Raw genomic sequence first — 27,977 nt, 5'->3', positions numbered from 1 at the left:
TCAGAGACACTTGCTGAGACATCATTTCATATTTCTGCAGTAATTTCTCTGCTGATCTAGTTTTCAAAAACAAATAGCTATAGATCCTGCTCATATACTTTACCAAACACGTTGCGAGCAAGAGCACAGCAGCAGCATCGAGAGACACTATGTAACGTTAGAAGCTTCCTGGAATACTTAGAGTTATTCCTGGTGCCTGAATGCTAGATTCCAACTGGGAGAAAGAAAATTTGGTTATTCCTTTTATTTTCCATTCTTCAGCTCAATTTTTGTCCCTTCATGCGTCAGTATAAATTTTAGTAGTCCTTCTGGAGTCAGATTTCTTTGAAGTTGCTCTTCTTGTATCTTGGTTTCCTTTTAGAAGGTATATGGGTAGATTGTGTGATTTACAGTCTTGTGTGAGGCACAGAAGAGAGTCACAAGGGCCAAGGGAACACCAGGAAGTGTCTTGAGTTACACATCCTTTTTTGGCGGTCCCACGAACTCTCCTTCACAGGCCTGTGCAGAAGGTAGGGCATGGCCCTGCCTCCCCGTTAACACCCCCCTCATGCAATTTGTTTGCCAGGGTAAGTAAGCAACAAGCAGAAACCACTATTGTGAAGGCTTCTGTTGCAGACCATACAAGGTTGAAGGCCTTCTCGGGTAGCACTTCCCCAATTACAATCTGGCTCAGGCTGAGAAGGGTGCCTGTGCACACAGGGTATATCTTACAGCATTTAAATGTGAAAGATCAGCAAACAAACTTTTGAGGGAGACTATTACACTGATCCACTTCTGATCTGGACTGATGTAGAATTCTATTTTGTATTCCTCACTTGGTCATCATTAAAGGGCCAGTAATGAGTTAAAAGAATATGACACACACAAAACTACCCTCATACCTGTGCACTGACATTATGTAACATTCTAAAAACACATAAAAACCCTAGAATCTTGTCACTGCCTTGAAATAAGTGTGCATAAGGAACATCTTTTCCAATATTTGGACCTGGGTCTGCTTAAACAGTCAGCTAGAGGAAGATAAGCTGGGACAGGGAGCTTGTGCATTACTTTCCACCCCCAAAGACCTACTTGACATCTGAAAAATGTTAACTGAAAAAAGATGTAAGTTTGTAGAATTTGGTTTGTGGCCCATGCGCCATGCTCTTCTAGGAAAATGTAGGAAGAAGATATGCTGGCAGAACAGTACCATAGGGGCGACACAGATTCAGAGTTAGAAGAAAGCAAGTGATTCAGAACTGATACAGAAACATCCATATAGATACCTATGGCCTCCTAAATCTGTGGGCTCTGGGACAGAGGGCAAATCCTTATTTATCTGTGTTTATTTGGGTGGAAGGGAGAAGAGCTCATATTCCCAGAAAAGAGTCTGGCAAAAACTCTTCCCCTGGATATTTCCACAAGAGAGGGTGATCATATCTTCAAGCTACTTTTGAATTAACCAGCCTGTTGTCGTTCTGCACTTCTTAGTTTACTCCTTAGTTTACTCACTCCAACTAAACTAGTCAGTTTGGTTTATTATCAACATCATGCTGCTGATCATGCTGCTCTGCAGGTAGCCTAAACATTTCCACACAAACATTCCCTCAAATAAGAAACAGTGAATTCAAAAATTGTGCTTGTTTTCACATTTCTTTGTATTTACTTTCTATTACTATTTTAGTGATGGAGTTTCCTGATAGAAATGCCCTCTCGTAATTTTGGCTGAGTCTTTATTTTTTATTAAAGGTTTTATAAAAGCGAATAGAAATACAATGTGCAAACCAAAAAAAATTAAACCAATCTGTTCAACCATAAACCCTCCCCTTTGCATATGCAACTAGATCTGGGCAATTAGTATATAATTTGTGCTGAACTGAGCCTCAAATGTATGGGAGCCTTTTGCAATTGAATGTATTTATTTAAAGTCATATGCTTACAAGAAGATTGTTCACTTGCAGTTTCTTGCATCTGATATCCAAAATATGATGTGTTGGTTAGTTGTGATGGGTCATATGGTATTTTTTTACACTGAGATTGGCTGAGCATAACTTTTATATCCAGCTTCAAGTGTGACTGCTAGTGTGTATTATAGAATTACAGAAATTATGGGAAGGGAACCTCAAGAGGTCATCAAGCCCACCCTCAAGGCTCATCTTTACTCAGATTTACATCCTGTGGCATCTCAGACACTTTGTTAGAAATTTTTTAGTCTCTAAGGTGCCACAGGTCATCCTATTATTTGTGAAGCTACACACTAACATGGCTGCTCCTCTGAGATAGATTTACTTGTATTTAGTTGAACATGCATAAAACCTTGTGTGAATTTTTAAAATGGCTTATTTTGGTTGGGGGAGGGGAGGGGAAAACTTTTTGCCATCTGGCAGAAGTGGAGCTCAGCTGCTTATGACACGATCCATTCATCATGGCCAGCAATTTAAAAAAGGTTACAAGGGTTTCTCCAAATATGTATAAGGTCTGGTTGCCATCACAAAAAAAAAAAAAAAGAAAACAGTGATTTTTTTCAAAGGTACTGCTGCTCAGGCCAGTGACATTTATTGGTGCTCATTAGCTCTAAAAATCAAGTAATTTTAAGAGGTCCAAAAATGGACTTAAGAGCTTAACTTTAGGCACCTACATTTGAAAACAGTTGGCTTTGGATCATTTTTTCTTTCTCTTTTATTCTGCTTTCCCCTTGTCCTCTTTTGTCACATTTAGAGAGAATAGTCAGCCAAATATTTTAGTCATAGTCAACCAAGCAAAATGTGTCACATGTAATTTATGCATGAAAGCTTTATGCTAGCACTGGTCAGTATCTAATAGGTGTATTCCAAATATTGTATGATGCCATTTCTGCTGGCAGGTGATTCCTATGGATTTTTTGGCACTAACAGACAGGGTTCTAGTAGACAGATTTTCTTACCAGCTATTTGCCTTTAAAAGGGGATGCTTGTGTGTGTGTGAGTGTGAGTGAGAGAGAGAGACCCAAACACAGATCACGATGAGATCTGTTCCGGGTTGCCAGCAGCTCAGAGCTGCATCTGGCTGTTATGCACCTCCTTAACGTAGCCACATCCAGCAGCCATCCCTATCAATATAGAAGTAATTACACATTACATAGACAGCTTCTCTACCTTTGATATTTTTAGTCATCCCAGGCAAGCCACTTAATAGACTCATAGTAAGTTTTGCCCTCCTTCTCCTTTTTGCCCCCCTTCTCTTCTATGATTTGTTAGTATTCATTTTTTGTTTGTATCTCCCCGCCTGGCGCCTGAGTATGACCCTTCCAGCCCCCTAGCCTGAGTGTGACCCCCCATCCGAGCGACTCACCCAAGACTCCAACCCTCCAGCCCTTAAATATGCCCCCCACCCTTGTGTGATAGCCCCAGCCCTTGTGTGACCCTCTAGTCCCTGAGTGTGACTCCCCCATGACCCTGAGTGTGATTCCTCCAGCCTCCGAGTGTGGGTGTAAGCTGGTGGAGCCATGTGGGGATAAAGGTTTTTCCTCTACCACAATTCAGATCAACTATAAGATAATATTAAGTATAACAAATGTAGTGTTATTATTATTATTAATGTATTTCCCCTTTTTCTATGAAATAAGTACCATGAGTACAAAAACAGGAGGGGGCATGATTTTATAATCTTGCCTCAGCTGCAAAATTAGCTAGCTACGTTTCTCAATTGCCATGGGTCACCAAGGCTTCCTGAATTGTCCGAATGGGTCCTTGTCTGGAGAGGGTTGGGAACTGCTGTGTTAGAACCAGAAATGTTTGTTACAGGAAAGAGTTCAGGAAAGGGGGAAGCAAAAAGAAGCCAGAAGGATCCAAACACACAAGTTTCAAAGGTTCGGAAAGTTGTGTGATAGGAACAGGGGTGACAAAGAGAGAGCCCTGTTAGTCTGTTTTCTGTCCAAACAAAAGAGCAGCCCTGTAGCACTTTAAAGACCAACAAAATGATTTATTATGTGATCAGCTTTCGCATGACAGACCCACTTCTTCAAAGCTGAAGAAGTGGGTCTGTCCCAGGACAGCTCATCACCTAATGAATCATTTCGTTAGTCTCTGAAGTGCTACACGACCGCTGGTTTGTTCTGATAGGAACAGGGGTGCGCAAATAGGGAGGGACAAGCTCCCGGGGGGGCGGGGGGGGCTGACATTTTCTAAGGTGGGGGGCAGCACGATCAGCCGCCGAGTCCAGGCTCACGCAGCTCATGAAGAACGCTGAGCCCCATGCCTGGTTGGAGCCGGGCGCCTCCACACTCACGCCCTTAACGAAGGGTTCCCATTCCGCCGACTCCTCTTCTGACAGGCGTCCATGTAGCCCCTTTCCCACAGGAACATAACCGGCGTTTCCGGTTTGGATGACACGGGGGGCGGGCTGCTAACTGCAGGGCTGACACGTTTGCTCCCCGCGCCTGTAGAGGCAGTAAGGCCTGGGCCGGGCGCTGGGCAGCCCAGGTCCCACTGGGGCTCCCGCGAGAGGGCTGCACCTAGCGGGCTTGGCGCCCTCCCACAGAGCGCCGGCCGAGCGGCAGCGGCGAGCCGCAGGGACCCCACCGCTCGGGGGCAGAGGCGGGCCCCGCGCACGCACCGTACCTGGGTGAGGCCCTGGCGCAGCAGGGCCGTGTGGACACAGCCGGGCACGGCCGCTCGCAGCGCCACCGAGCCCCGCCCGTTCCGCAGCCGCCAGCTGCCCCGCAGGCTGTGCACTGCCGGGCCGGGGGGGCGGCCCGACAACGCCCTCGGCCCGCAGCAGGCAGCGAGCAGCACAAGCAGCAGCGGCGGCCGCATCCGGGAAGCTGCAACGGAGCCGGCCCCAGGCTCGGCGCGGCGCGGCTCAGCAGCAGGGGGCGGGCTGCAGCGCCCAGGAAGCGGTGAGCGAGACTCTTCCCGCCGCCGCGCCGGGGGAGGGGAGCGCTGAGGCGCCCGCTAGGCTCGCCCAGCGTCTCCCGCCCTGGGCAGCCGGCTCCCGCGGGGCTAGGAGCAAACGGCGCCCCGCAGCGTGTGCCAGGGTGGGGGCGCTTGGAAGTGCGTCGAGCTCGAGCGTAGCGCCCTGCAAAGCCCAGCGCGCACCGGATAGCGAGGTGGGGGAGGTGGATGCGGCTACACGTTGCGTAGGACTGTGGCACCTTATTTCTCTCTCCTCGCTCCCTGGGAGTGACAGTACCGTGGTAAGTATGAGAGAGGTAGCTGATTTAATCTGTGTCTTCCAAAACAACAACAAGTTCTGTGGCACCTTGTAGACTAACAGATATTGTGGAGCATAAGCTTCCGTGGACGAAGACTTCTTGTTAGTGCGCACCCTAAAGCTGATGCTGGCCCAGGGAGGTGGTAACTAAGGGGGGAAACACAGGGCCCTTGCTTTCTGGTGGAATTTAAGGTGAAGCGGCTGAGCTACCCACTACTCACTCATTAAAATAGCATAAGCCAGAGGGGTAGCAGCAGGTGCAGGGACCATTGCTGAAAAAAAGCTGAGCCTTTTTCTGGACAGTACAGCTTCTTTCCCATTAGCAGGAATGTTTGTTGAGAGTAATTGCAATAAAAGAAAGACAAACTAGCATGACTTTTTATAAAAGTCCTCTCCTTTACTACAATTCTTTATCAAAACAAAAAGGCAGTCCAGTGGCACTTTAAAGAGTAGCTAATTTATTAGGCAGTGAGCTTTTGTGGGACAGATCCACTTCCTCAGATCATAACCATACCAGAACAGACTAAATATTTAAGGCAGAGAACCAAACATTCTTATCAAGGTGGGCAAATCAGAAGAGCAGAGGGATGGTAGGAAGCAGGGGATGTAGAGTCAAATATAGCAAAGTATGTAAAAGTCCTTACAGTAGGCCAGGTAGTTGTCATCCCTGGTCAAACCATGTGTTAATGTGTTGAATTTGAATATAAAAAAGAGCTCCGCAGTCTCTCTTTGTAGGCGATTGTTAAAGTTCCTTTTCAGTAAAGCAGACTTTCAGGTCATTACCAGAATGGCCCACTCCATTAAAGTGCTGGCTGACAGGTTTGTGAATTGGGAGGTTTTTGATGTCTGTTTTGCATACCCTTTGCTATCTGTTACTATTCTACAATTCTTTACATTAACACAACATTTGCTATCATTGATATAGCCTGTGCAAAAGGCCTTTCACAAAGTCTGTCACACTAAACCAACAATTACAGCCAATCATGGAAGAGCAGGAATAGAAGGGTCATGGATCAGCTTGGTAACCTAGTGAGGCTTCGTGTCTGTTTTTTCCATTTGAAATTGGAGAAATGGGACAAACTTATCCCTGGACAAACACAGGCAGCAAGCTGAGGTAACTGAAAGCTCCCTTTTTAGGGGTACCTAGCCCAGTTGGTTCCTGGCCCAAGCTACTTAAGTCCTAAGAGCTGCTGAGACTTATGCACCTACTTCAGTGGTCCCTATACACCACTGCAAAGGCACAGAATTACCAATGCACAGTAAGACCTTTGTCTCTGAGCCTCATTCCAGGGCCCCTATGGTGGCAATGCAGCCTTCTTGCACAGCAGGTTTATGGTCCCTCCTTTGCATGGTCTTCTGGTCACTTATAAGGCCAACACCAAACTGGATTAGGGAGCCAGACAACTGATTCCAAGAGAGTAATTTCAGTAGTAGAGAGGGTTTTGCATTGGTCCTCTGCCCCAGGAAGATTTACATTATGACATGTTCACTATGCTCCCTGAGAGATTCAGCTGGACAAAGCCACAATCAATGAACTATATTGTTAAATTCAGCTTGACCCTTTTCAAAGTGTAAAGAAAAGGCACTTGAATTCTAAAAACTCTATCATTTGTTATACTCAGTGCCACTTCCAGCTCAGGCTGCTGTATTTCCAGAGTAGCTGTGACTCAGAACAAAACTGTTCAGAAACACTAGCATTGTAAAGGAACACACTTCATGTACACACTCCTGTATGAAAAGACTAGGAAATCTATTTTTTTTCTAAACTGTCAATTTCATTATGCTGATACTGACTTCCTTGTGAGATGCAGCTTAGAATGAAATTGAAGGTGCTAGTTGCAGTACACAGTGGAAGTTTTATTTAGGGTTTCTAATGATTTTTAAAATTAAGTTACTGTAATAACAATTTTTCTGTGCTAAAGCACATGTTGATATGTGGGAGCTCAAATTATGCCACAAGTCTTTTTTTTATGTTCCATAATTACACCTGTTGGAGTCTTTATGAAGCAAGCTCTTGGCTGCCTATTTAATACAACAGTTTGAAGAACAACAATGGAGGGTAGAAGTGTTTAAAAGCTAAAGCTTAGCAGTTGCTTTTCAGTGGAGATACTCATATGCCCATACACTACTATTTTCAAAAATGTTTAATCAGAACAGACATGTTAAATACTTTTACAAAGTTGATATAAATACATAAAGGTGGCTTCATGTACAAATATGAGGAAACTACAAGACATTCAAAGACCCCCAAAAGACCCTTAAACACCTATCTATAATAAGAAAGAATAAAAACTGTCTGATCATGGGTGACTTCAATTTGAGTGACTGACACTGAAGGTCTCATGCTGCCAGTGATAAAACGTAATCATCATCAACCGTGGGCTCAGTGCCTGTTGCTGTCCGATGCCTCTCCATTATTTCCTTCCATCTTCACTGTCCAATGCAGAGTGGCTTAGTTTCTGTAGACTAGCTCCACACCACTCAACTATATCATCTACCCATTCTCTGTGGGCCCTGCCTCTCCTGTTCAAACAATCCATTATGCCAAATACCAGGGTCTTGATTTTTCATTCATCGTTCATTCTGCAAATATGCAGAAATAGCTGTAGCTTCTGTTGCGTCACATTCTGCAGTAAAAAAAACAAAAACAAAAACAAAAAAACCACAACATTTCTAAATACCATAGATGAAAATTTCCTGATTCAAGAAAGTATTGCATTCAACATGAGGAAATCTATATTAAACTTAAGAGGAACTGATGGCAGAACTAAAAATTCATGGTAACAAGCACAAATCATCATGATTTGATCACATTTACAATGTGCAAACAGGATAAAGTCCAGAGCAGTGATAGTGTGTACATGCACATGTACATATATTTTTCTTTAAAAAGTTCAGTGTCACAAAGCTGAAAACAAGTAGTCAAATCATGTTGGAGGAAGAATTTAAACAAAGATATGAATGGTAATTAGGAATTGTTTAAGAACCCTTTACACTGGATATCCCAAAAGCCAGAACTGAGGAAGGCAGACATACTAGTTTAAAAAAGACCTGGTTTAGAGGGATAGTGAAGAAAACAAAATAAAATTAAATAAATGGAAGAAATGGAAAGCTAATAGCAATAAATATAAATGAAAAGCTAGTAATTGTAGAAAACTGGTTAAGGAAGCAAAAAGATGCAGGAGAAACCTGTGGAGTTAAGAACAGTACGGAGAACCTGAACAATGGTATCCGTCTTTACTAGATGAAAATTGTATAATCAATAATATAGAAAAGGCAAACATGTTCAGTAATTATTTCCATTCCATGTTCAGGAGAAAATGTCATGTCACAGGAGAAAATTCTTTTCATTCCAGTAGTAGCTCATGAGGCTATTAAAGAGCATCTACTGAAGTTAGACATTTTAAAATCAGACCCAGATAACTAGGGTGACATCTGTCCTGTTTTTACCAGGACAGTCCCTTATTTAAGTTGTCTCACAGGCATCCCAATTTTAAGAAAATGGGCAAATTGTCCTGTATTTTGCAAGGGTCTTATTCCTTGGTGACAGTGTCTCAGGGCTGTAGTCCCTGCTGCCAGAGAGCTCCTCCATGGGGCAGCTGTCCTGTTCCTTGGTGCCCTGGGCCTTGAGGGAGCAGCTTGTGCTGATGGGGAGCTTCCCCACTCCCCAGCACCCCACAGTGGCAACCCCCACTACTGGCAAGTTCTGCCATGGGGTAGCTGCCTCATTCCCTGGTGACCCAGACCTAGGGAAGGCAGCTCCTACTGCCAGTGATCCCCTCTATGAGGTGAATGCCTCAGTCCCCAGCATCCCTGCCTTGAGGAGTCAACTCCTGCTAGGTGGAAACTCCTCCGTGGGGCAGCTGCCACATTCTTTGCCCCTCCTCCCCCCGCTGGTAGGCTGCAAAGCCCCAAGTTTTGGCACCCCGCAAGAAGGTTGCAGGAATCCATCCTCTGCTTCCCCTCTCATCAAGAGGCTGTAGATCCTCCCACACCTCCAGTGCATCAAGGGGCAGCAGCCCCCCCATCCCTGGCGGCTGGTGTCCCGTGTTTATCATACGGCAATGTTGTCAGCCTTGGCTAACTTAGCCAAGAGCTTTAAAAAGAGATTGCCGGGACGCTCTCTAGACTGTTGAAGTTGATTTTCAGAAACTTAAAATAAATTCCAGAAGACTGAACAAGCTAATACTCTGCCAATATTTTAAAAGGGGATGATTTAGGTAATTATAGGCCTGTCAGCCTGACAAAGATCGTAGGACAAGATAATAAAGTGGCTTATATGGGACTCAAATAATGAAGAACTAAAGACAGGTAATGTCATTAATGGCAATCTTTTTCTGGAAAATAAATTGTGAAAGTTTTTTTTTTTTTTAAATAAGATTACAAGCTTGGATGCTAAAAGTAGTAGTGTTGATGTAATATACATTGACTTCTATAAAGCAATTGACATGGTACCACATACCATTCTGATTGAAAACTAGACTGATAAATTGAACATGCGCTACATTAAATGGATTAAAAGCTGTTCAAATGATAGTTACAATTTGAGACATATAAAACAGGGAATCATCATTGAGGAGGTTTGTTTCTAGTAGGGTCCCACAGAGATTTGTCCTTGGCCCTACATTAATATTTTTATCAGTGACCTGGAAGAAAGAAAAACATCTCTGATAAAAACAAAAAGCAGTCAAGTAGCACTTTAAAGACTAGCAAGATAGTTTATTAGGTGAACTTTCGTGGGACAGACCCACTTCTTCAGACCATAGCCAGACCAGAAAAAACTCACCCAGATCCAGACAGACATCATCTCTCTCTCTCTTCTGGTCTGGCTATAGTCTGAAGAAGTGGGTCTGTCCCACGAAAGTTTACCTAATAAACTATTTTGCTAGTCTATAAAGTGCTACTTGACTGCTTTTTGTTTTGATAGTGTATAGACTCGCACGGCTTCCTCTCTGTTACTATTCATCTCTAATAAAGTTTGCAGATGACAAAAAAAATTGGGGAGTGGTAAATAATGCAGATAGATCATTGATGCAAAGTGATCTGAAACACTTGATAAGCAGGCCACAAACAAACAGTATGCAATTCAATAAGGCAAAATGTAAATGTATAACTCTAGGAGAAAAATGTAGTCAACGCTCATGGCAGAGGAGGGAAAACCCTACCCTGGGAGGAAAACTGATTGAAAAAGATTTGAAGGTAGAGATAATCAGTTGAGCACAAGCTTCCAATGTGAAACTGTGGCCAAAAGAGCTAATACAATCTTCAGTTGCATGAACTACAATCTCAAGTAAGAGGTTACGTTATCTCTGTACAAGGTTGCACCTCCCTGGTCTGGCATGGTCAGCGCCTGACAGTCCTGAACAAGAGAATCTGTCATACCAGGGGAGGTCTAGGTCTTCTGCCACCAGATGACCTAGTGCTCCCAGGGGCTGCTGTGGCCCCAGCTTCCTGCTCCCTCAGGACTCCGGCCCCAGTACTGTCATAGGGCCGGCCGGGAGCTCCAGCCCCCAGCCCCAGCCGGGCTGCCAGGCACCGCTCTGGCTCAGGTCCTGGGGATGCTGGTCCAGCACCAGCCCTAATTCTCTTTGGTCCTGATCATGAAGCACAGATGTTACCAGACAACACAGTACCAGATTTGAAAGATGCAACCTGTATTTGACATTGGTGTGACTTCTACTGAAATACTGTCCAGCTCTGGGGTCAACAATTCAAGAAGGAAATTGATAAATTGGAGAGGGTTCAGAGAAAAAGCATGAAAATGATTAAAAGGATGAGAATCTGTGCTTTATAGTGATAGGTTCAAAGAGCCCAGTCTATTAAGCTTAAAAAGATGGTTACAGTCATTATGTAGTGTATAAGTGCCTACAAAGGGAATAAATATTTAATAAAGCTTTTTATTCTAGCAGAGAAGGCTAAATATGAGCCAGTGGCTGGAAGTAGAATCTAGACAAATTCAAACTGGAAGGGTTAAAATCTATTAACAGTGAAAGTGATTAACCATTGAACAGCGTAAAACAAGGTTTGATAGATTCTCCCACGCTGGCAATTTTAAGATCAAGACTGGATGTTTTACTAACAGTTATTCTCAGGAATTATTTTTGGGGTAGTTCAATGGCCTATGTTATACAGACTAGACAAGCGTATGCATTTTGTATGAAGTATACAAGATGCAGTCACCTCCTCTCTAAAAAGGTATCTTGGCATTGGTAAAAGTTCAGAAAAAGGGCAACAGATGATTAAGGGTTTGGAATGGCTACTCTATGAGGAGAGATTAAAAAGACTGGGACTTTTCATCGTAGAAGGAGGAGACTAAGCAAGGGGGATATGATCGAGGTCTATAATATCATGACTGGTGTGGAGAAAGTAAAGGAGGAAAATACATGTTCCCCTAACATAATTTCATCTGGTGACCCCAGTTCTTAAGAGGTAGCAGATTTAAAAACAAACAAAAGGAAGTATTTCTTGACACAGTGCGCAGTCAACTTGTGGAACTCCTTGCCAGAGGATGTTGGGACTCCAAGACTTAAGACAGCATTCAAAAAAGGAGTAGATAAATTCATGGAGGATAGGTCCATCAAGGACTGTTAGCCAAGATGTGCAGGAACGTGTGATTGGGGAGGAATCACTGGATTACCTGTTCTGTTAATTCCTCTTGAACACCTGGTATTGGCCACTGGTGAAGACAGAATACTGGACTAGATGGTGCTTTGATCTGAGTCAGTGTGGCTGTTCTTGTGTTCTTAGCCCCTGGTGGTCATTGGCATAGTGCTGGAGGAAATTACCCATCTAATTTCTAATGAACCAAATAAAGGGGCTTCCACCTCTTCTTTAGAGAGACTATTTCACACTCTCATATCTGGCTGTCAGGAAGAAAGGAATTTGTCAGTGTTTCTGCAGACTGAATATACTAAGGATGATCAAGATCATGAAATTACTCTATTCCTGGAACAAATGATACACCTAATGTGAATTACTATAAAAAACAGGCAGAATTCTAAACTAGCATGCTATATAACAACAGTTTCAAATGCAGGAAAAACAAACCGAACACCTTTTTTCCCTATGAAAAGTACAGGGGAACCTGAAGTGGTATCACAAGAGACCAGATTTGAACACCCTTACTTATGTTCAATAGTACCTTACTCCACCATAAACAGTACTATTGACTGCAGTGGGACTTGTAGGGGGAGTGTGGGACTACTCAACATGAGTGAAGATATCTGAATTTAAGATCTTGCCAGACTGTGAGGTATAAACCATACTGAACCCATTTCAAAATCACTCCAGAGCTTGAAGGTAATGAACATGTGGATTCAGCCACATCTTAAACATCTATTTTTTAATAAGAGAACACAACGCACATCACCTGTGAAATGGTACTATGCAACTCTTGGGTTTGGTAATGAGATAGAGCTTTTCACCTCTAGCCTGCTGTTTCAGCCCAGGTCAGTAATGACTGGAAATTATCTTCCAATTGCTTTGTAGTAACCTATGTGCAGTAATTCTAGTGGTCACAATCCAGTTCCCAGTGGGCAAGAGCCACATTACTGAAAAGGCTGTTGCAGCAACTGTTTCTATTAATCTCAGCAAGAGTGCTAGTCATACGAAGTGTTGAATTCCCTCACTTGATAGGATCCTGCAGAGAGCTCAAACCAATCTTAAAGAGTATTTATCTCACACCTAGAGGTTAACCTACCAGGCTAGATACATTGATGGCATAAAAAGCATATTCTGACTCTGCCCACATTCAGTGTTCGAAAGATGAGGAGTGAAAATACATCTTCAGGACTAACATTTTCCCCAATGTATCAAATCCACAAACATTTAAGTAAAATACTGAAACAAGGCAATGTTTCTTCAAAGAGATCTTATTGACTGTTAGTTCTGTGCTGAAGCAGATTTTACGGGAAACTGAATTTTGACCCCGTTACAGTACAAGTGCAAGGTTTTTTGTTTGGTTTTTAAGTGGTTCAGTAAGTCATGTGTTAGTTGTTCCTGGTAAGAAGGAAATTGCATTTCAAGATATATTACTCTAGTTCTGTGTTTTGTCTTTTTTCTTCTTCCTAAAGGCAAGCTAAAGCTCCACAAAAAAAATATATTGTTTGAATTAATTATACTGAGAACATGCTATTTCTTGGGTCAGGATTTATAATAAAGTTAAATTAAATCACGCTTCAGGATTTTTACTGTGCTATAAGAGTTTAGAGATAAAACTGCAAGCTTCTGTTGATAGAGAATCTTTTGAACAAACACTTATTTGGTTTTTTGTTACCTGCTCTGTCCTTTTCTTTAATGTCATAAGTGTTGCATTTTACAATGTCAGTTCTGAGACTTTAGGTAAATAGATATTCCTCATCAGTTTTGAGACAAAAAGCTCATCAGAACTCTGATCTTTTGTGCTGCAATTCATTCAGGACGACTCCAGTGACACCAGATTAACATTGGAGAATTTGAACCAAGATCTTTTGTTCTAGAGCAATTTCCATTGTTATCAGTAACACACCATAGACGCCTTCCTCCAAATCATGAATGTTAGAAAGGGGTACAAATTGAATCTGGTGCAGGGGATCCATTCAATGCATATAGCACCAGCTAAGGACTTGTCTAATGGATTTTTGTATTGATGTGGCAAGCAGTGCTCATGCAAGCTCCCGTAGTAACAAGCTGCAGTGCTGTAAAATCAAACGTGCTGGTTTGATTTTGACTTACCTTAGTTCTGTCACAACAATGGAAGCCCCATTTTACCCCAGAGTGGTACATCTTCTACACTCTGCTCTGGTGGGTTGTGACTTGAAGTAGTGAGATTGTTTGAGAATTCCCATTATCCTAACAACAATGCTGTTTGGAGTCTTCTATTCCTGGCAGAGCCACCCAATATGTCAGGTCAAAAATTGAGGTTTCAGATGAAAAGATATCTGCCCCTGCAACCCCCATATCATTGGATTAAGATCTTCATTCTGTCAAAGACTGCGTGGACTTTGGTACACTCAAGGAAAAAGTTGGTGGTTATACTTTTTCCTGGTGAAGAGCACACAATGATAAATGATTAAGCCACAGTGTTGGTTTCATGATAAAAAAAGCCATCTCTCAGAATCACCAGTTAGTAACAGTGAACGACTTGTGACTCTGTTAAAACTTGCCATGAATCAGAGCACTACCCCAACTCTTCATACTGATGATGGAACCAGAGGATTCTATGCCAACCTTGACCAAATTCTCCCCTTCATCTCCAACGATGACAAGTTTGATACTCCTTGCTCACTTTAAAAACACAAGAGCTGGACATGACTTGGAGCTTTGGAATGGCATGATCAGAAAGGAAAGAGTGGGCAAGACCAATTGCAATGGAGTTCTCCTCCTGACCCACTGCACAGAACAAAATCTAATTTGCATGAATACCATGTTCCACAACAAGTAGTACAGGACGTCTTGGGGAAAAAAGCTCGAATCAAGTACCAGCACCTGAGTGTCATTATCTGTGTTCATGATTGTGAAGATGTCCATATCATTAATGCAATGATTTGTGCTGACGACAGCCAGATGAAAATAAAATCAAGTGTCTCAAGGACCCAATTAAACAAGGCCTTTTCTGGCATTACCTCACCAAAAACTGATGGATATCAAAAGGAAGATGGAAAACCCTAAAGATCACCAGAAAACACTCAGATTAGACATCAATGCTGCATTGAAGGAACATTGGGATTTGCAGCCAGGAAGCACCAAGATCAATATGATGAGAACAGTCAGGAAATCCAAGACTTAATCAACTCTAAGCACAAAGCCACCTGCACTTACAATGAAATGATTGCCAAGAAGCAGCAATATGTCCCCCATGAACTCAAAGCTGAGGAAACCCACAAAATGAATAAGTGGTGGGAGAATAAAACAAAAAGTAGATCCAACAACTCACACCCATGTTGTATGGTTCTTCAGTGCCACCAAGTCCCTCTACAGAATGAGCACTCAAGGGCTCACTCTGCTTTAATCCATGTATGAAGCCAACTTTTTCCAGGACAATAAATTAATCACTGTACAATAGAAGGAACACTTCAGAGACCTTTTGAATCATGATTCAAACACTGACAATAGCATCATCTTAACCCCTCAACATGTTATCAAGAATGACTTCCGAAACCCATCAACTCTTATCAAGATAAAGAAAGCTATCAAACTGATGAAAAATAATACACTTGATGGAATCTCCACCAAAATCTTCCAAGAAGCAGAACTGACTCCTCAGTTTTATGTCCTAATCCTCCACATCAGAATTCAGAAGAAATTCCAGCTAATCCTAAGGGATGCCACAATTGTGTTTATCTTCAAGAAAAGAGACAAATGATTGTAGAAACTATTGAGTTGCCGCCCTGTCATCCAACTTTGGAAAGATCCTTGCCAGAATTCTCATCTGGCTGCTCCTCCTTTCCAAAGATAGCCTCCCAGAATTGCAATGCAGGTTCAGACCAGCTTGAGATGCCAGCAATATGATCTTCACCGCTAATCAACTTCAGAAATGCCATTCACTACATTGCCTTCATCTATCCGTTGAAAGCATTTGAATCCATTAATCATGAAACTCCATGGCAAATTCTCCAATTTTTATATCTGCCAAAATGTCCATGATGGTTGTCAACAATGCATCCAAAATGGACACATTTCCTAGTGAAGAGAGAAGTAAAGCAATCTTGTGAAATTGCTCCAACCCTCTTCCTCATCTTCTTTGATGTCATCCTCCTCCTCATTTACTAGCTCACCTCCTAACTGAATATCAAATACAGATGGCAAGCTCTTCAACCTCAATCATCTCCAAGACAAAGATTATCAATAAAATTCAAGACAAAGGTTATCAATAAAAAAAAAAAAATCAGTCACTGAATTCCAATGTGGACAACTGTGCTCCCACTTGTTCAAAAAGAAGCTGAAGGCTATGACCATCTCACTAGGCATCACACTAAAGCAAACAAAAAAAAACCCCCAAACCTTATCCACCAATATCCTTGCTCCTGTAATCACGACCAACAATAGATGATGGGAGAAGTGCTGAACTTTCCCTACTCAGCAGCTGTTGCCAAGAAGGTGATATTGACTCCAATGCCCCAGTGCAGCTTTCAGACACTAGAGACAATATGTATGAGGATCAATAACCAAAGCTGCTGGTACATCTAGCCATTGTTATCCCTGTTTTCCTGTACTGTGCCAAAACCTGGGCTGCATGCAGTAAGCCTCCGATTGCTCTTGAATGATACTTCAGTATTGCCTCTGCAAGATCTTTCAAATCTAATGGAATGACCGATGGCAACATCAGTGTTTTGCACCCAGCCAAAACTTCCAGAATTGAAGCTATGATCATCTACAACCAGTTCTGCTGGGCTGGTCACGTTATAGAATGCCAGATGATAGATTCCTGAAGAAACTATGTTCGCACGGTTGAGCCAAGCCAAAGGACAAGGGGAGGGCAACAAAAGCATTTCAATACCCCCCCAAAACCAGTATGATGAAGTGCAACATCAGTATAAATTTGTTGGCAATGAAGTCCTCTGATTAAAATGGAGAAGGAGCTTGTGGCAAGATTCCACCATTTCAAGAACCAAGAGAGACAAGAAGACAAATGGGAGAGGAAAGAATATGCTGCAGGCCGAACAACAATGCAGATCCACCCCTTCATGAAGAAATGTCTGTCCCAACTGTTAGAAGAGCTGGGGATTCCAAATGGGTTCCATTAGCCATCTGTGCATCCACCAGCAATAACTGGCTATCATTTCTTAGAAGACACTCACGCTCAAATTCCAAGGGATCGTAGACTAACTACATCTACACTTTGGGGGTTCCACCAATGTAGCTACATCTGTGCAGAGATCTTTAAAGGTAGGCAAGCCTTTCAAATTCATGCTTGGCTATAACAGAAAGGTGCAGCTCCACAGCTGAAATGTCCACGAGGAGGCCATACTATGGGCTGGCATAAGGCTACAGGACTATATTGCAACACTATCCTAGCACTGGACTTGAGGAGGGATAGGCATAGAGAATACATTTCAGATTTTATGCCAGTGAGTCTCCTCCTAAGAGGATGTTGGAAGCAAATTAGTGGGTGGGGGGGGGGGGGAGTTTAACGTTAAGCAAGAACATTAATTGCCTCGTCCCTGTAGAGCTTCATACTGGTGCATCAACCAAAACATAAAATCCAATGTCAGGCCTATAGTTGTCTTATGGATGTGTTTTCAAAGTTTATGTAGGCCTTTATAAGCTCACTTCTAAATAAAAGTAACACTAAATAACAAGTGATAAAAAAATTCATAAGCGCGAAGGATGGAAACAAATTCATTTACCACTTTGAGGATGGCACAAATCCACCTCTCTACTTCAGACCTGTTTCCTGTCCAAATTAAAATCTAGGTCTCTCTCAAACATCTCCTTGTAGGCATCTAGTAGCTATTTTAAACCCAACACTGCTAAAATAGAGTTTTAATCTGTTCCTACCCTCTTTTCCCCCTTTCTTGGTCACTCTAGACAATGCTTAGACTAAGCGAAGCCAGCTAAAATTTTCATCCAAACTCTTACGTCTCAAATTACAACTCATTCTGCCTGGCTTTGACACATGCAATCTTGCTCTGCCCACATCCATTCAAACTGTTGTTACAAAGGTTGTTCTCCCAGTGAATTCCTAGCTCTGTGTGCCTGTCCATTGGCTCCCTGCTTCTCTATCATAAATGTAAGTAATGTGTCTTCCTTTTCAAGGCCTTCCAGTCCACCCTGAGCTTGTCAGTCACTCTCATCCATTTTCAGTCTGTTGACACTTACCTCCATTTGGCCCAGGATGGGAACTTGCATGGTCCCCTTAATTTTCCAAGAAGCATCTTCATGCTTCCTTCTAAGCTGCTGCATACACTTGGGAGATAAATGTTTATATAGTTTGGCTACAGTTGTAGCCGATTTTCAGTGATATATAGCATCTTAATTATTCAAGTCATGATGTACCAAGTCAAAGTTTTTTGTTGGATATTCTGCCAAACCATTTTGAGGTAGAAATAGACTACGATTCTTATGATCATTACTCTGTTTTTAGTTCTGAGGTAGATATTGTAATATAGTATAGTAAAATTTTAATGATCTGCTCTTTTGAAATTGTTTGTCTACCCTTATGTGCGTGAGTGAGGAATGTGTGGGAGACAAGCGTGGGAGAAGTGTAAAGGCAATTACCAGACTAGATACTAGATGGAGGACCCAACAGCTGAGAAGACGCCAGAGATCACTGCATATCAAAAGAGGGCAGATTAATAACCCAGGACCCTGTGGGAAGAGGCACGAAACCATCTTAGCATGGCAAATACAAGGCACAAGAAAGATGACCTGAAATAAACATCCATCAGAAAAACATGCTGATTAATCATTATAAAATGATGACTTTCCCCATAAAAGACAGTTACCTGTTTCCATAACTGGTGTTCTTTGAGATGTGCTGCTCATGTCCATTCCAATATAGGCATGTGCACACAGAAGTCTTTTCCCCCCTAGCCAGTAGCCATTGGGTCAGAGCAGCACCCCCAGCGGGGCACCAATATGGCAACGAATACATACACTGCTCGACCCACTCCCTGCTCAGTTCCTTCTTGACAGCTATTCTGACAGTGGGGAAAGGTGCGTGGGTTTTGGAATGGACATGAGCAACACATCTCGGAAACAAGTGTCTTTTCTTCTGTGAGCGATTGCTCATGTGCATCCCAATACAGGGAATGCCAGCTGATGTTAGGAGGTGGGGTTGGAGTCCTGGAATGACTGCAGAACCCCGCCCACTGAAGCATCCTCCATAGCATGCTGCATAATTGCCTAATTGGCCACATGTGTATATGGAGGACCAGGTGGGTGCCCTACAGATTTCCTGAAATCGGGACATTGTCCAGGAATGCAGTGTAGATGTAAGTTTAGTTACCATTCAAATTCCACTTACTAATTAGGCCAAACTGAAGTCCTGCCTACATTTAAGAAATCTGCACTGGTGTAAATAAGTCCGCTGAAAACCCCTAATGTGGATGGAGTTCTGTGTTTATACTAGTGAATTAATCCAATAAATTGTGTATCACAAGGTAAATACACTAGTACAAATTTCTCATATATACAAAGGAACTAAGGAGACAAACTTACTGGCTGTTAGGTATCATTAAACAGTAAAATATTGGTCAATCTTTTAAAGCCATGATATAGCTAATGTGTAAAACATTTAGCACACTAGTAGCACTACAACCCTACCCACCCTTTTACACATACATATGCCTAAAAAGCCACAAGTGTGTTGATGTTATAGAATATACAATACAATTTTTGGGAAGACGTTTCCATACTAAACCTCTTTCAGTTGCACAAAATGGTCTAAAACATTATTCCTTTTCAGCTTAAAGTCCATGTTTGAACTCAGGCCCAAAGTTAGTGTTTGTATATTTCCAATATGAAAATGTAATTTGTGGTCCATTATAAAATACAGTAAAATAATTTGGGAAGAAGCTGGTGTCTTCAAAACTTAATCATTGAAGCAATGAGCCTCAACTGAATCTAAGAGAAAACGCTGTGGGACTTTAAAAAGTATTTATAAATGCATTGCCTCTTGGCCTACTAGCTAAATTCTGCATCCTCTGTATAGTGGCTCAAAACTTTAATTTGTTTAAAATCATCTACAGCTTTCACAATTGATATCCATGATACTAATAATGTGAAAACTTGCACTGATAGCACTAATTTCAACTAAACTCTGCTGATTTACAGCAGCACCTGACCATCACATTAAGTCTTGCTTGTGTGTTTTTGTCTTAATCTCTACAAACCCCAAGATAAAGTAAAGCAGGTTCAAGTTTTTAAATTAAAATATTCATAAATGTTGTAAATAATTGGCCAATATTTTGATTAATTTAATGCATTACTATATGTTTACAGAATACATTTATCAAATAATGAAAAGATACTTAGTAGGATTTCCCACAAGGGACTGTCCCCTACCAGAATTAGCTCAGTCTGAACAGAATATAAATGTACATAGAACACAAAGCTATCATTCAAAGTAGTAGATAAAAGTAACTTTAAAATGTTTTTCAGTAAAAGTGAAAAGGATCCAATATTCTGCTTACATTCTTTCAGCATTTTTGGATGAATTTTACCACAGATTGTTGTTTGCTATTTCAGTGTCAAGTTAGTGGAAAACATCATTAGAAACTTTCAGAATCCCCATTTTATTTGGTAGGCAGCATTCCCCGAAGGGTCTGGCCTACTGAATGCAGTTTCTTTGTAGATGTGTTGGACCTACTGAAGTCATTCTTAGTACTTTGTGACAGTTGTAACATGGAGCAAATTTCTTCCGTACAGTACTCTGATACACAATTGTGTATTCCCATAGCTCATGGAACCCGCAAGTTTGGTCGTGGCCACCAACGATAGCATAAACAGGAGCATTGGAATACATCAGAGCTATCTTCACAGTACAGTGGGAGCAAACTTTTGTTAGTGGATGGATGTTGTAAATTTGCATGTTTGCTTATGTAGAATCTTAGGGCTGATCTTCTCATGCAGCTGTATCACGGTAGTGCTTTAGTGAAGATGCTTCTATGCCACCAGGAGAGCTTCTCCCTTCAGCAGAGTTAATCCACTGCCCTGAAAAATGGTAGCTGTGTTGCCAGCAGCAGCTATCTTGCCACCACATGACAATGTGGGGTTAGGTTAGTAGAACTACATGACTTGGTGTTAGGATTTTTTCCACACCCTTGACCGACACATTTATAAAAATACAGGTCTGTAGTGTAGACCTGATTTAAATCACCTTCAAAATCTTGGTGCTACTTTTAATCATGAGCTTTCATAAAGACACGATGTACACAAATGCTTGTGTTATGTAGCATGAGCCCTTTTTTAAGAAAAACCTCACAGCACACAAACTATGACTGACCTCTGACTACAACAAGCAACGATTATTGCAATTATCTCAGCAGAGCTTATCTGCTAGTTGCAGCTGTTTCAGAAGGTAGTAGCAAAGCTGAACACACCCTGCGTTCTTTATATTGCATTTCTACAAAAGTACAGTGTGAACGGTCACTACTTTGCAAACCTTTATTTGGGTTACTTGTAACATCCATGATGCCCTCTAATTTGTCCTGAGACATCCGCACTCCTACTACCAAACTCTGAAATACTGCATTTACTCCTCCCTTTCATCTTACTCATCTTTTTTGTTTTTTAAGGTTTTATTTAAAAATAATCACATCACTAACCCCAGCCCTCTCCCTTCAAACAACCTTAGATGTCCTGTAACCCTGATAGATTCTGTCCTTCAGAGCGCCACTCAAAGACTAACTCCCAGCAGCATTCCTTCTCAAAGCAGCTGTCCCTTTCTTCAGCAGCTAAGCTTGTCCCTATTTTCCCTTCTCCATCTGACCACTGGTATCCCTAGCTTCAGTAGCTCCCAGCTCTGAGTACTAGGAGTAGCTGCCATTCCAAAGACAGTCCACAGGGCAAGTCCAGGCAGTTAGTCTCTCTCATACCTCATGGCAGAGAGAGGACAAAGGTCAGGACTGAAACGACAGGGACAAATAAAAGGGCAGCAGAAGAAAAAAGTCAGAGGTATGATAGACCAAAAAGAAGTGACATTCTTGTTGCAATAGTCCTCTGACCTGTCAATCAGGAATGGATGGCCTCACTGGAACTGCACTGGGATTTTCCTTTCCATCTTCTGTTTTCCCTTTATATCTTAGTTATAGTTACAATCACTAACCTGACATATTGCTGTATTTCTAAGAAATTGCTTATACTGGAACTAAGAATGAAAAGCACGTACGTGTCTGCTGATTTTCATATCAATAGAATACTCTTCTAGGTGTCAGATTGGAACCTTTGGAAGAACATGAAATACAGGAGAGATTGCTTGCAGATGGATTCATTTTGTTCCTAAGAGAATTCACTTATAAATTTTGTTACACAATGTATGTCTAAGCTTTTGCTTCTTTCCCACTTTTATCAGGCACACGTGTAAAGAGAGTCTCTCCTTCCCAGTAGTGATGCTTTCACAAAGCCTTGCGGGGGGAGGGGGAGGAGAGGAAGTATCTTACGGAGCATCTTGTAACAGATCTCCTACTCCAAACACTGCAATAGAAACATCATAGAATTTGTGGATTTCAGTAGGATCCCTTCATCTAAAATACCTTTGAATTGCATTGTAGCTAGATATCAGACCTATGTTCTGAATAAGGCCTGATCTACACTTCAAACTTAGATCAACATAGCTACAACACACATGAATATAAAAAAACCCAAAACCTGAGTGTGCCATTGCTCTGCTGGCCTCAAACCCCCAGAGTAGGCAAAGCTACGTAGACAGACTTACGCTTCCATTGACTTAGCTACTATCCATCATTGCTTGGGATGTAGAATTACTGTAATACTGGAAAACCTCCTTTGTCTCTACACTATGGCATGGCTACGGTATTGGAGCTGTGATTCTATAGATCAGGCCCATCCTTAAGAGGGACCTGGGGCCACCCCTCCCCCCACCCGTCCAGACTGCATCCCTTCATGGTCCCATTGCCTGAAACCTGCTCTCCTGAGCTGGGGTTTATCAGGAAGCAGTACAGCAGGCTAGGAGATGGGCAGCAAAGCAGAGCAGGCTGCTGGGTTACTCTAGCTCCTGCCACTATGGTGATTGCGGGTGAGAGGTGAGCCCTGCTGCTGCCCCATAGATAATCCCTGTAAGGTATGTGCTTGTGTGGCCACTCGGGAGGAATTAAAACAAAAAACCCATAGTCAGGTTTTGTTTCTGCTGGTGGTGCACATTCACATGCCTGTGCACAAAAATTATTCCACACATGGATGGAAAAGATTAACGGGAACATTGCCAAGGACCCAAAGGTCCAATGTTATGGCAATTCAGCTCAGGAGAAAGTGGAAAAGGCAACTGCAAAATGGAGGCAGAGGGAGGGCAGGGGAAGAGAGACTGGGTTCACAGGAAAATCTGGCATGTCCCCTCAGGAACATCCTCAAAATGATTTCTTAGCCCATTGTTTGGGATGGGTTGAGTCTGACTGGATTGAAATTGAAGGCTGACTTGGCCGATGCCGGTAGCCCTGATCTTTTTGGCAGGGGGCTCCCTTCTACAGGATGTTACTGGGACTGGAACTTTTTCTGGGCAATGGTGGAAATGTACAACCCCAGGATTGAAAAGGAGAGCAGGAGTCCTTAAAGCTCATGTAATTTCATGTCCATCTGTTCTGCAAGCAGGTCATGGCTATTCATCAGGAGGTCCTTCATAGAGTGCTTAACGTCCACCAACAAATCAGAGAAGAGTAGCCAAGTAGTCCAACACATTGGCATGCCATTGAATCCACTCCTGAATCCACCACATCTGAAACAGCAGAGGACTGCTGTAGTTGCCACTGTGCCCTACTACAGGAGCACTCTGGACTTCTTCCTACAACTCACAGGAACCAACTTCTCCAACTCTGCTTGCTATGGCTCGTATTGTAGTGGGCAAGTAGGGCTTGATGGTTGACCTTAGCTGCAGGCTGGAGAAGGAATACATTTTGTAGACGAACAAGTCTTCTTTGACTTTGCCCATGCTTCTCCTTATGGTTGATTGCCTCTACCATCTGGGGGTTTGGGGCATGATGGGTGTAAAAGGTACTTGTGGACATTAGCCAGGACAAAGCATTTCCTCTCAGCCATTTTGAAATAGGTGACAGAGATGAGGGTACTTATCAAAAAGCATTACTGATTTTTATGATGCCTTCGTGTAAGGGCAAAGCCAACCTGGTGGGCACTGTGGAGCTGAGCACATCGAACAGTACATATGCCAGTTCCTTGGGCTTTGCAGCACAGAGTTCCAAGTTGAAGGCAACCCTCTTCAGGAGCTTCTGGTGTGTCTTCGATCATGCAGCAATGGATTCGGGGTACCAGTAATGGCCTCATCTGAGGACACAAGGAAGATGCTGGTGCTGTAAGTTTACCACTACTTACTGCAGAACTGCTTTATATTTCTTTTCAAAGTTAACTGAATCATAAGACTGGATAGCATGAAAGAATAAGAGGTCCAAACAGCCCTGTTCTTTAGTAAGTTACTTATGAAATCCTATGAATATTTCACAATTTAAAGAGCCCTATTTCACAGAACTGAGCACAACACATTACGTTTTTCCCACAATTCTCAAGTGTCTGAGTTGCCACAGGAACAGAGTGTTTTCACCTTGGATTTCCTCAGAGCTGTAAAAACCAAGTTATAGTGAAGTTCAAAAAGGCCTCCAGAAAAGAACAAAGATGAGCGTCTTACATTCACACCTTCCTCTTTAGTATCTTAATACAAGATAGTGACCCAAAAAGAGTGAAAAAATGGTAGGTTTGAAGTTTGTTCCAAAATAGTTATAGCAACTGTCACATTTATACTTGATTATAAATATTTATGGAAGTTAATAAAAAACAAGTGATTCTGACACTGCCTTAACCTACTTAAAATTCTCAATTTTATTGTTTATCAAATGGACTCCTTTGAGAATAGTTTGTAAGATTCTTCCCGTGACCTTTTTTGTCCATCGGGACACAATACCAGGTGGAAGAATTTACATCTTAACTACTTTTAATACGTTTAAAAATAATGTTAATGAAAAGTCCAGCAGATGGAGTAATGTCATTAATATAAACTACTAAAATCACAGTATTTGACACTCGTACTTGAGGCAGGAATACATCATAGCAAAAGAAGCCAATCATGGGTATACACCACAGCAGCTTTTCAATCAGCTATTTTAATTTTTTTGGCAAACCTAGTTACTTCACTGTAAAGAATGATTAAGCTTCCAAAGTGATACATCTAAGTATAATTTTCAGAAGGATCGTGGTGACAGCCAGATAAAACAACCTCTGAAAAACCCAGTCTAAAGGTTTGTATTGTACAGAGCATCATTTTGGCTGAAGTTGATACATGTAAAGTTACGCACTCATGGTCTTTATCAGAGGACTTTATCAGCATCCACAAACTCACTGAAGTCAAAAGTTCAGAAGTTGTAAAAATTATGCCCAAGTTACTTGCCTAAAATGACACAAAGTCAGTGAGTCCAAAATCCACTTTATCACCTATAAAAGACATTATTCTCAATGCAGGAACATATGCAAGCTTTCAACCAGCCTGGCATTATGACAAAAGATCACCTCAAACACACTGTACACATGTATAAAAGAACTTATGTGGCAATCCTAATAATAACAAACAATGACAGACTATTTGGGAGGTTTATATTGAAGGTGAAAACATTCCCTTCACTGTCAATACCATCTTTTTCAGACATACGAAGGGAACCTTGGTTTTTTGGTATACTGGTGTACTAGAAGTAAATAATTTATATGTTTGGGGCTATCTAATTGGGTGTAGATTGTGACTGGTACCATTCTATTGCTAATTTACCTAATATGTTATCACTTCACACCAGTCTTACTTCATTTTTCCTTTATGTATAGTAAAGAGGCAATCAAAGTAAAGAGTGGACTGAAGCTCTCAAAAAGTTCTCTCAGGAAAGCGATAATTGCAACAAAAGATCTTCCTTTATTCTCCAGTCTCCACCATGGTCACTCCTAGCTGTCATTCACTGTATTAGAACAAACTTGCAAGGTAAGTGGTTCAAAACAAAAAAACTTAACACATTCAACTGCTCTATGAAATCAAAGTCTTTCAATCACCTTTGGTCTTAAATGGCGATTCCTTCAGTACCAGATCAGAGCCACTGTAATTAATTGCCCAAGGTGGCAACTGAGTGGGAGTAGCAGAGGACAAAGTTTCTAGCGCTGGATGTTCTAACATTAAAGGAGGCGTATGTATGAATTCAAACTTTTTGCTCCTAAGATTAGAATATTGTGAAATATGTTTGTAATCACCAGAAAGGTAAAAAACAGCCTCTAATTTACTGCTCTAGATTTTTTTTAAATAACTTCCCTTGTTTCCTAACAAGTTTTTAAAGACTAAAAAGCCCAAGTTATTTGCCACATTTTTTCCATTCCAAATTCAAAATAAGTGCTGTCTAAAACACGTTGGATGATACAGGTTTATAAGCTTTGGGACATTTGTACAGGGCCTAATCTAAAACCCACTGAAAAGTGCCTGCCCTTTAAATACTGTGTATACTTATCAGATAAGTTATTGTATGAGTTTAACACCAAAGTTGAACTGTCCATTTCTTCCTTCCAGATGTCATAACACTGTCAAGATTCTGCCTTCTACTGATTTAATATTTTGTTGTGACATCACAGATTACTTTAAAACTACCAGTTAATTTAGAATATCAAAGTCCTAATTTCTCCTACTCAAAGGAAACCTCTGAATAGTAAATTAGCTTTAGACTAGAGACATCACTTCCATTATTTTATGCCCAAACCTTTATTTGAAGATTATAAAGCTGCTTGGAAAACTTCATTTCAATTTGGCAACAAGTTTCAAGGTCTGGGAAAAAAGCTTCATCCCAAAAGGCAACAGGCTAGCTATCAAAAGTTTTATGGGGAAAAATGAAATTCTCAACATTTGGTTTTCCAAAACTAAATATTCTTGCTATAAGAATATTTGTGCCTCCAAAACAAAAAAAATATGCTCCCTGGCGCACACAAAAATGTTGCCAGGGAGTTAGGCAAGCTTCCATCTGAAGTTTAGTTGAAACTGATGTATTCCCACTGAAACACAACCTACATCCACACTATGAACACAGCTGAGGTAGCCCTGGCTGGCATATCCCATGCACAGTGAAATTTCACCTAAACTTTTGAATTCCAATGAACTGGGAGGGGGAGTGCCTCAGAAAATGTTAAAACTTCTAATGAGAGCTACATTGCAGTCACTCGATTTTGTACAATGCTTCCTCATTATAATGTACCTAACCTAACTTCTATTTGTAGATGGTGAATTATTCAGGGAAATTGAAGGCTGAGGCATTTTTCCTGTCAGTAAGAGGCTGAAAAGAATCTCAGTATCTCAACTGTGTGTTACTTTTCTCCTCCTATTCAGGGCACTTTAGTCTTCCAACTAGATTCTTTGGCCAAGTTAGAGGGTGCTGCTCGTCTAGCAAGCAAGATTTTGTCCATCCTCATGCAATAAATAAAAGTACATTTAGACGGATGCATAATCTAATATGAGCTGTATAACAGAGGCTACAAACTTCATTCACTATTTCCTGCAACTAGCCTGTAGCTTGTCTGAAGAGGAGTATGTTGTACCTGGGAGAAGGGTTAGTTAATGTATCTAATGGACACTCAAACAATAAAAGACATCCGCCTGAGCAACATCTCTTTTACAGCTTACAAACATTGAGCCCACTGTCTCTGAATTTTAAAGTTGCAATGCTCAGCCAAACTTTTAAAAATTCACAATTCCCCCTCCAAAAATAATAGCTATACCTTGTAGAAATGGAAAAGGACGCCACAAGAATCCAGTTACTGAACAAGTATTAGAGTCATGTTAAATCAAGAATAACAGCTTCTCTTAAATATGCTTTCTAGAGTATTAGGCAAACTAGATGGTATTTTAAACAACAATTGTACCTCTGCATTTTAAAACCAGAACAAACCATGTACCAAACTACATATTCAAATATTTTATAAAAGTTAAGTTTTAACATTTATTTTACATCTAGCTTTCCATATCCATGTGTAGACAAGGAATCAGAATGCACATAAACTATAAGCAGTGCAAATAGTGATACCATAGAGAAGAAGTCACAGATGCGCAACAAACTGATAGCACAGGACTAGGGAAAAATGAAGCTATGGACATTAAGAATGGAGACAAAAAATTAGGAAATCCATGGAGGAAC

The 27,977-nt window shown here is 41.5% G+C and overlaps 1 protein-coding gene and 1 long non-coding RNA gene across 4 annotated transcripts in view; one reads left to right on the top strand and one right to left on the bottom strand.

The window, feature by feature from the left end:
- MANBA (mannosidase beta) overlaps positions 1-4,772 on the bottom strand; it is a 66,980-nt gene extending 62,208 nt beyond the window's left edge. Inside the window, exon 1 of the mRNA XM_074993499.1 lies at positions 4,578-4,772. Within this exon, the coding sequence (XP_074849600.1) occupies positions 4,578-4,772 (195 nt within the window). The remainder of the gene's footprint in view (positions 1-4,577) is intronic.
- A 241-nt stretch (positions 4,773-5,013) lies between these two features.
- LOC142012756 (uncharacterized) overlaps positions 5,014-27,977 on the top strand; it is a 28,383-nt gene continuing 5,419 nt past the window's right edge. For 2 of the 3 annotated variants that reach the window (XR_012645455.1, XR_012645454.1), the window contains exons 1-3: positions 5,015-5,152; positions 23,932-24,130; positions 25,642-25,792. This is a non-coding gene — a long non-coding RNA (uncharacterized LOC142012756). Of the gene's footprint in view, positions 5,153-23,931; positions 24,131-25,641; positions 25,793-27,977 lie in introns of all 3 variants that reach the window. The other variant, XR_012645456.1, reaches the window with a different exon arrangement.

The sequence above is a fragment of the Carettochelys insculpta genome, chromosome 4 (genome assembly GCF_033958435.1).
Source record: "Carettochelys insculpta isolate YL-2023 chromosome 4, ASM3395843v1, whole genome shotgun sequence".
NCBI lineage: Eukaryota > Metazoa > Chordata > Testudines > Carettochelyidae > Carettochelys > Carettochelys insculpta.
The sequence above is the reverse complement of the archived record's forward strand: the minus strand, read 5'-3'. Positions and strand labels throughout refer to the sequence as shown.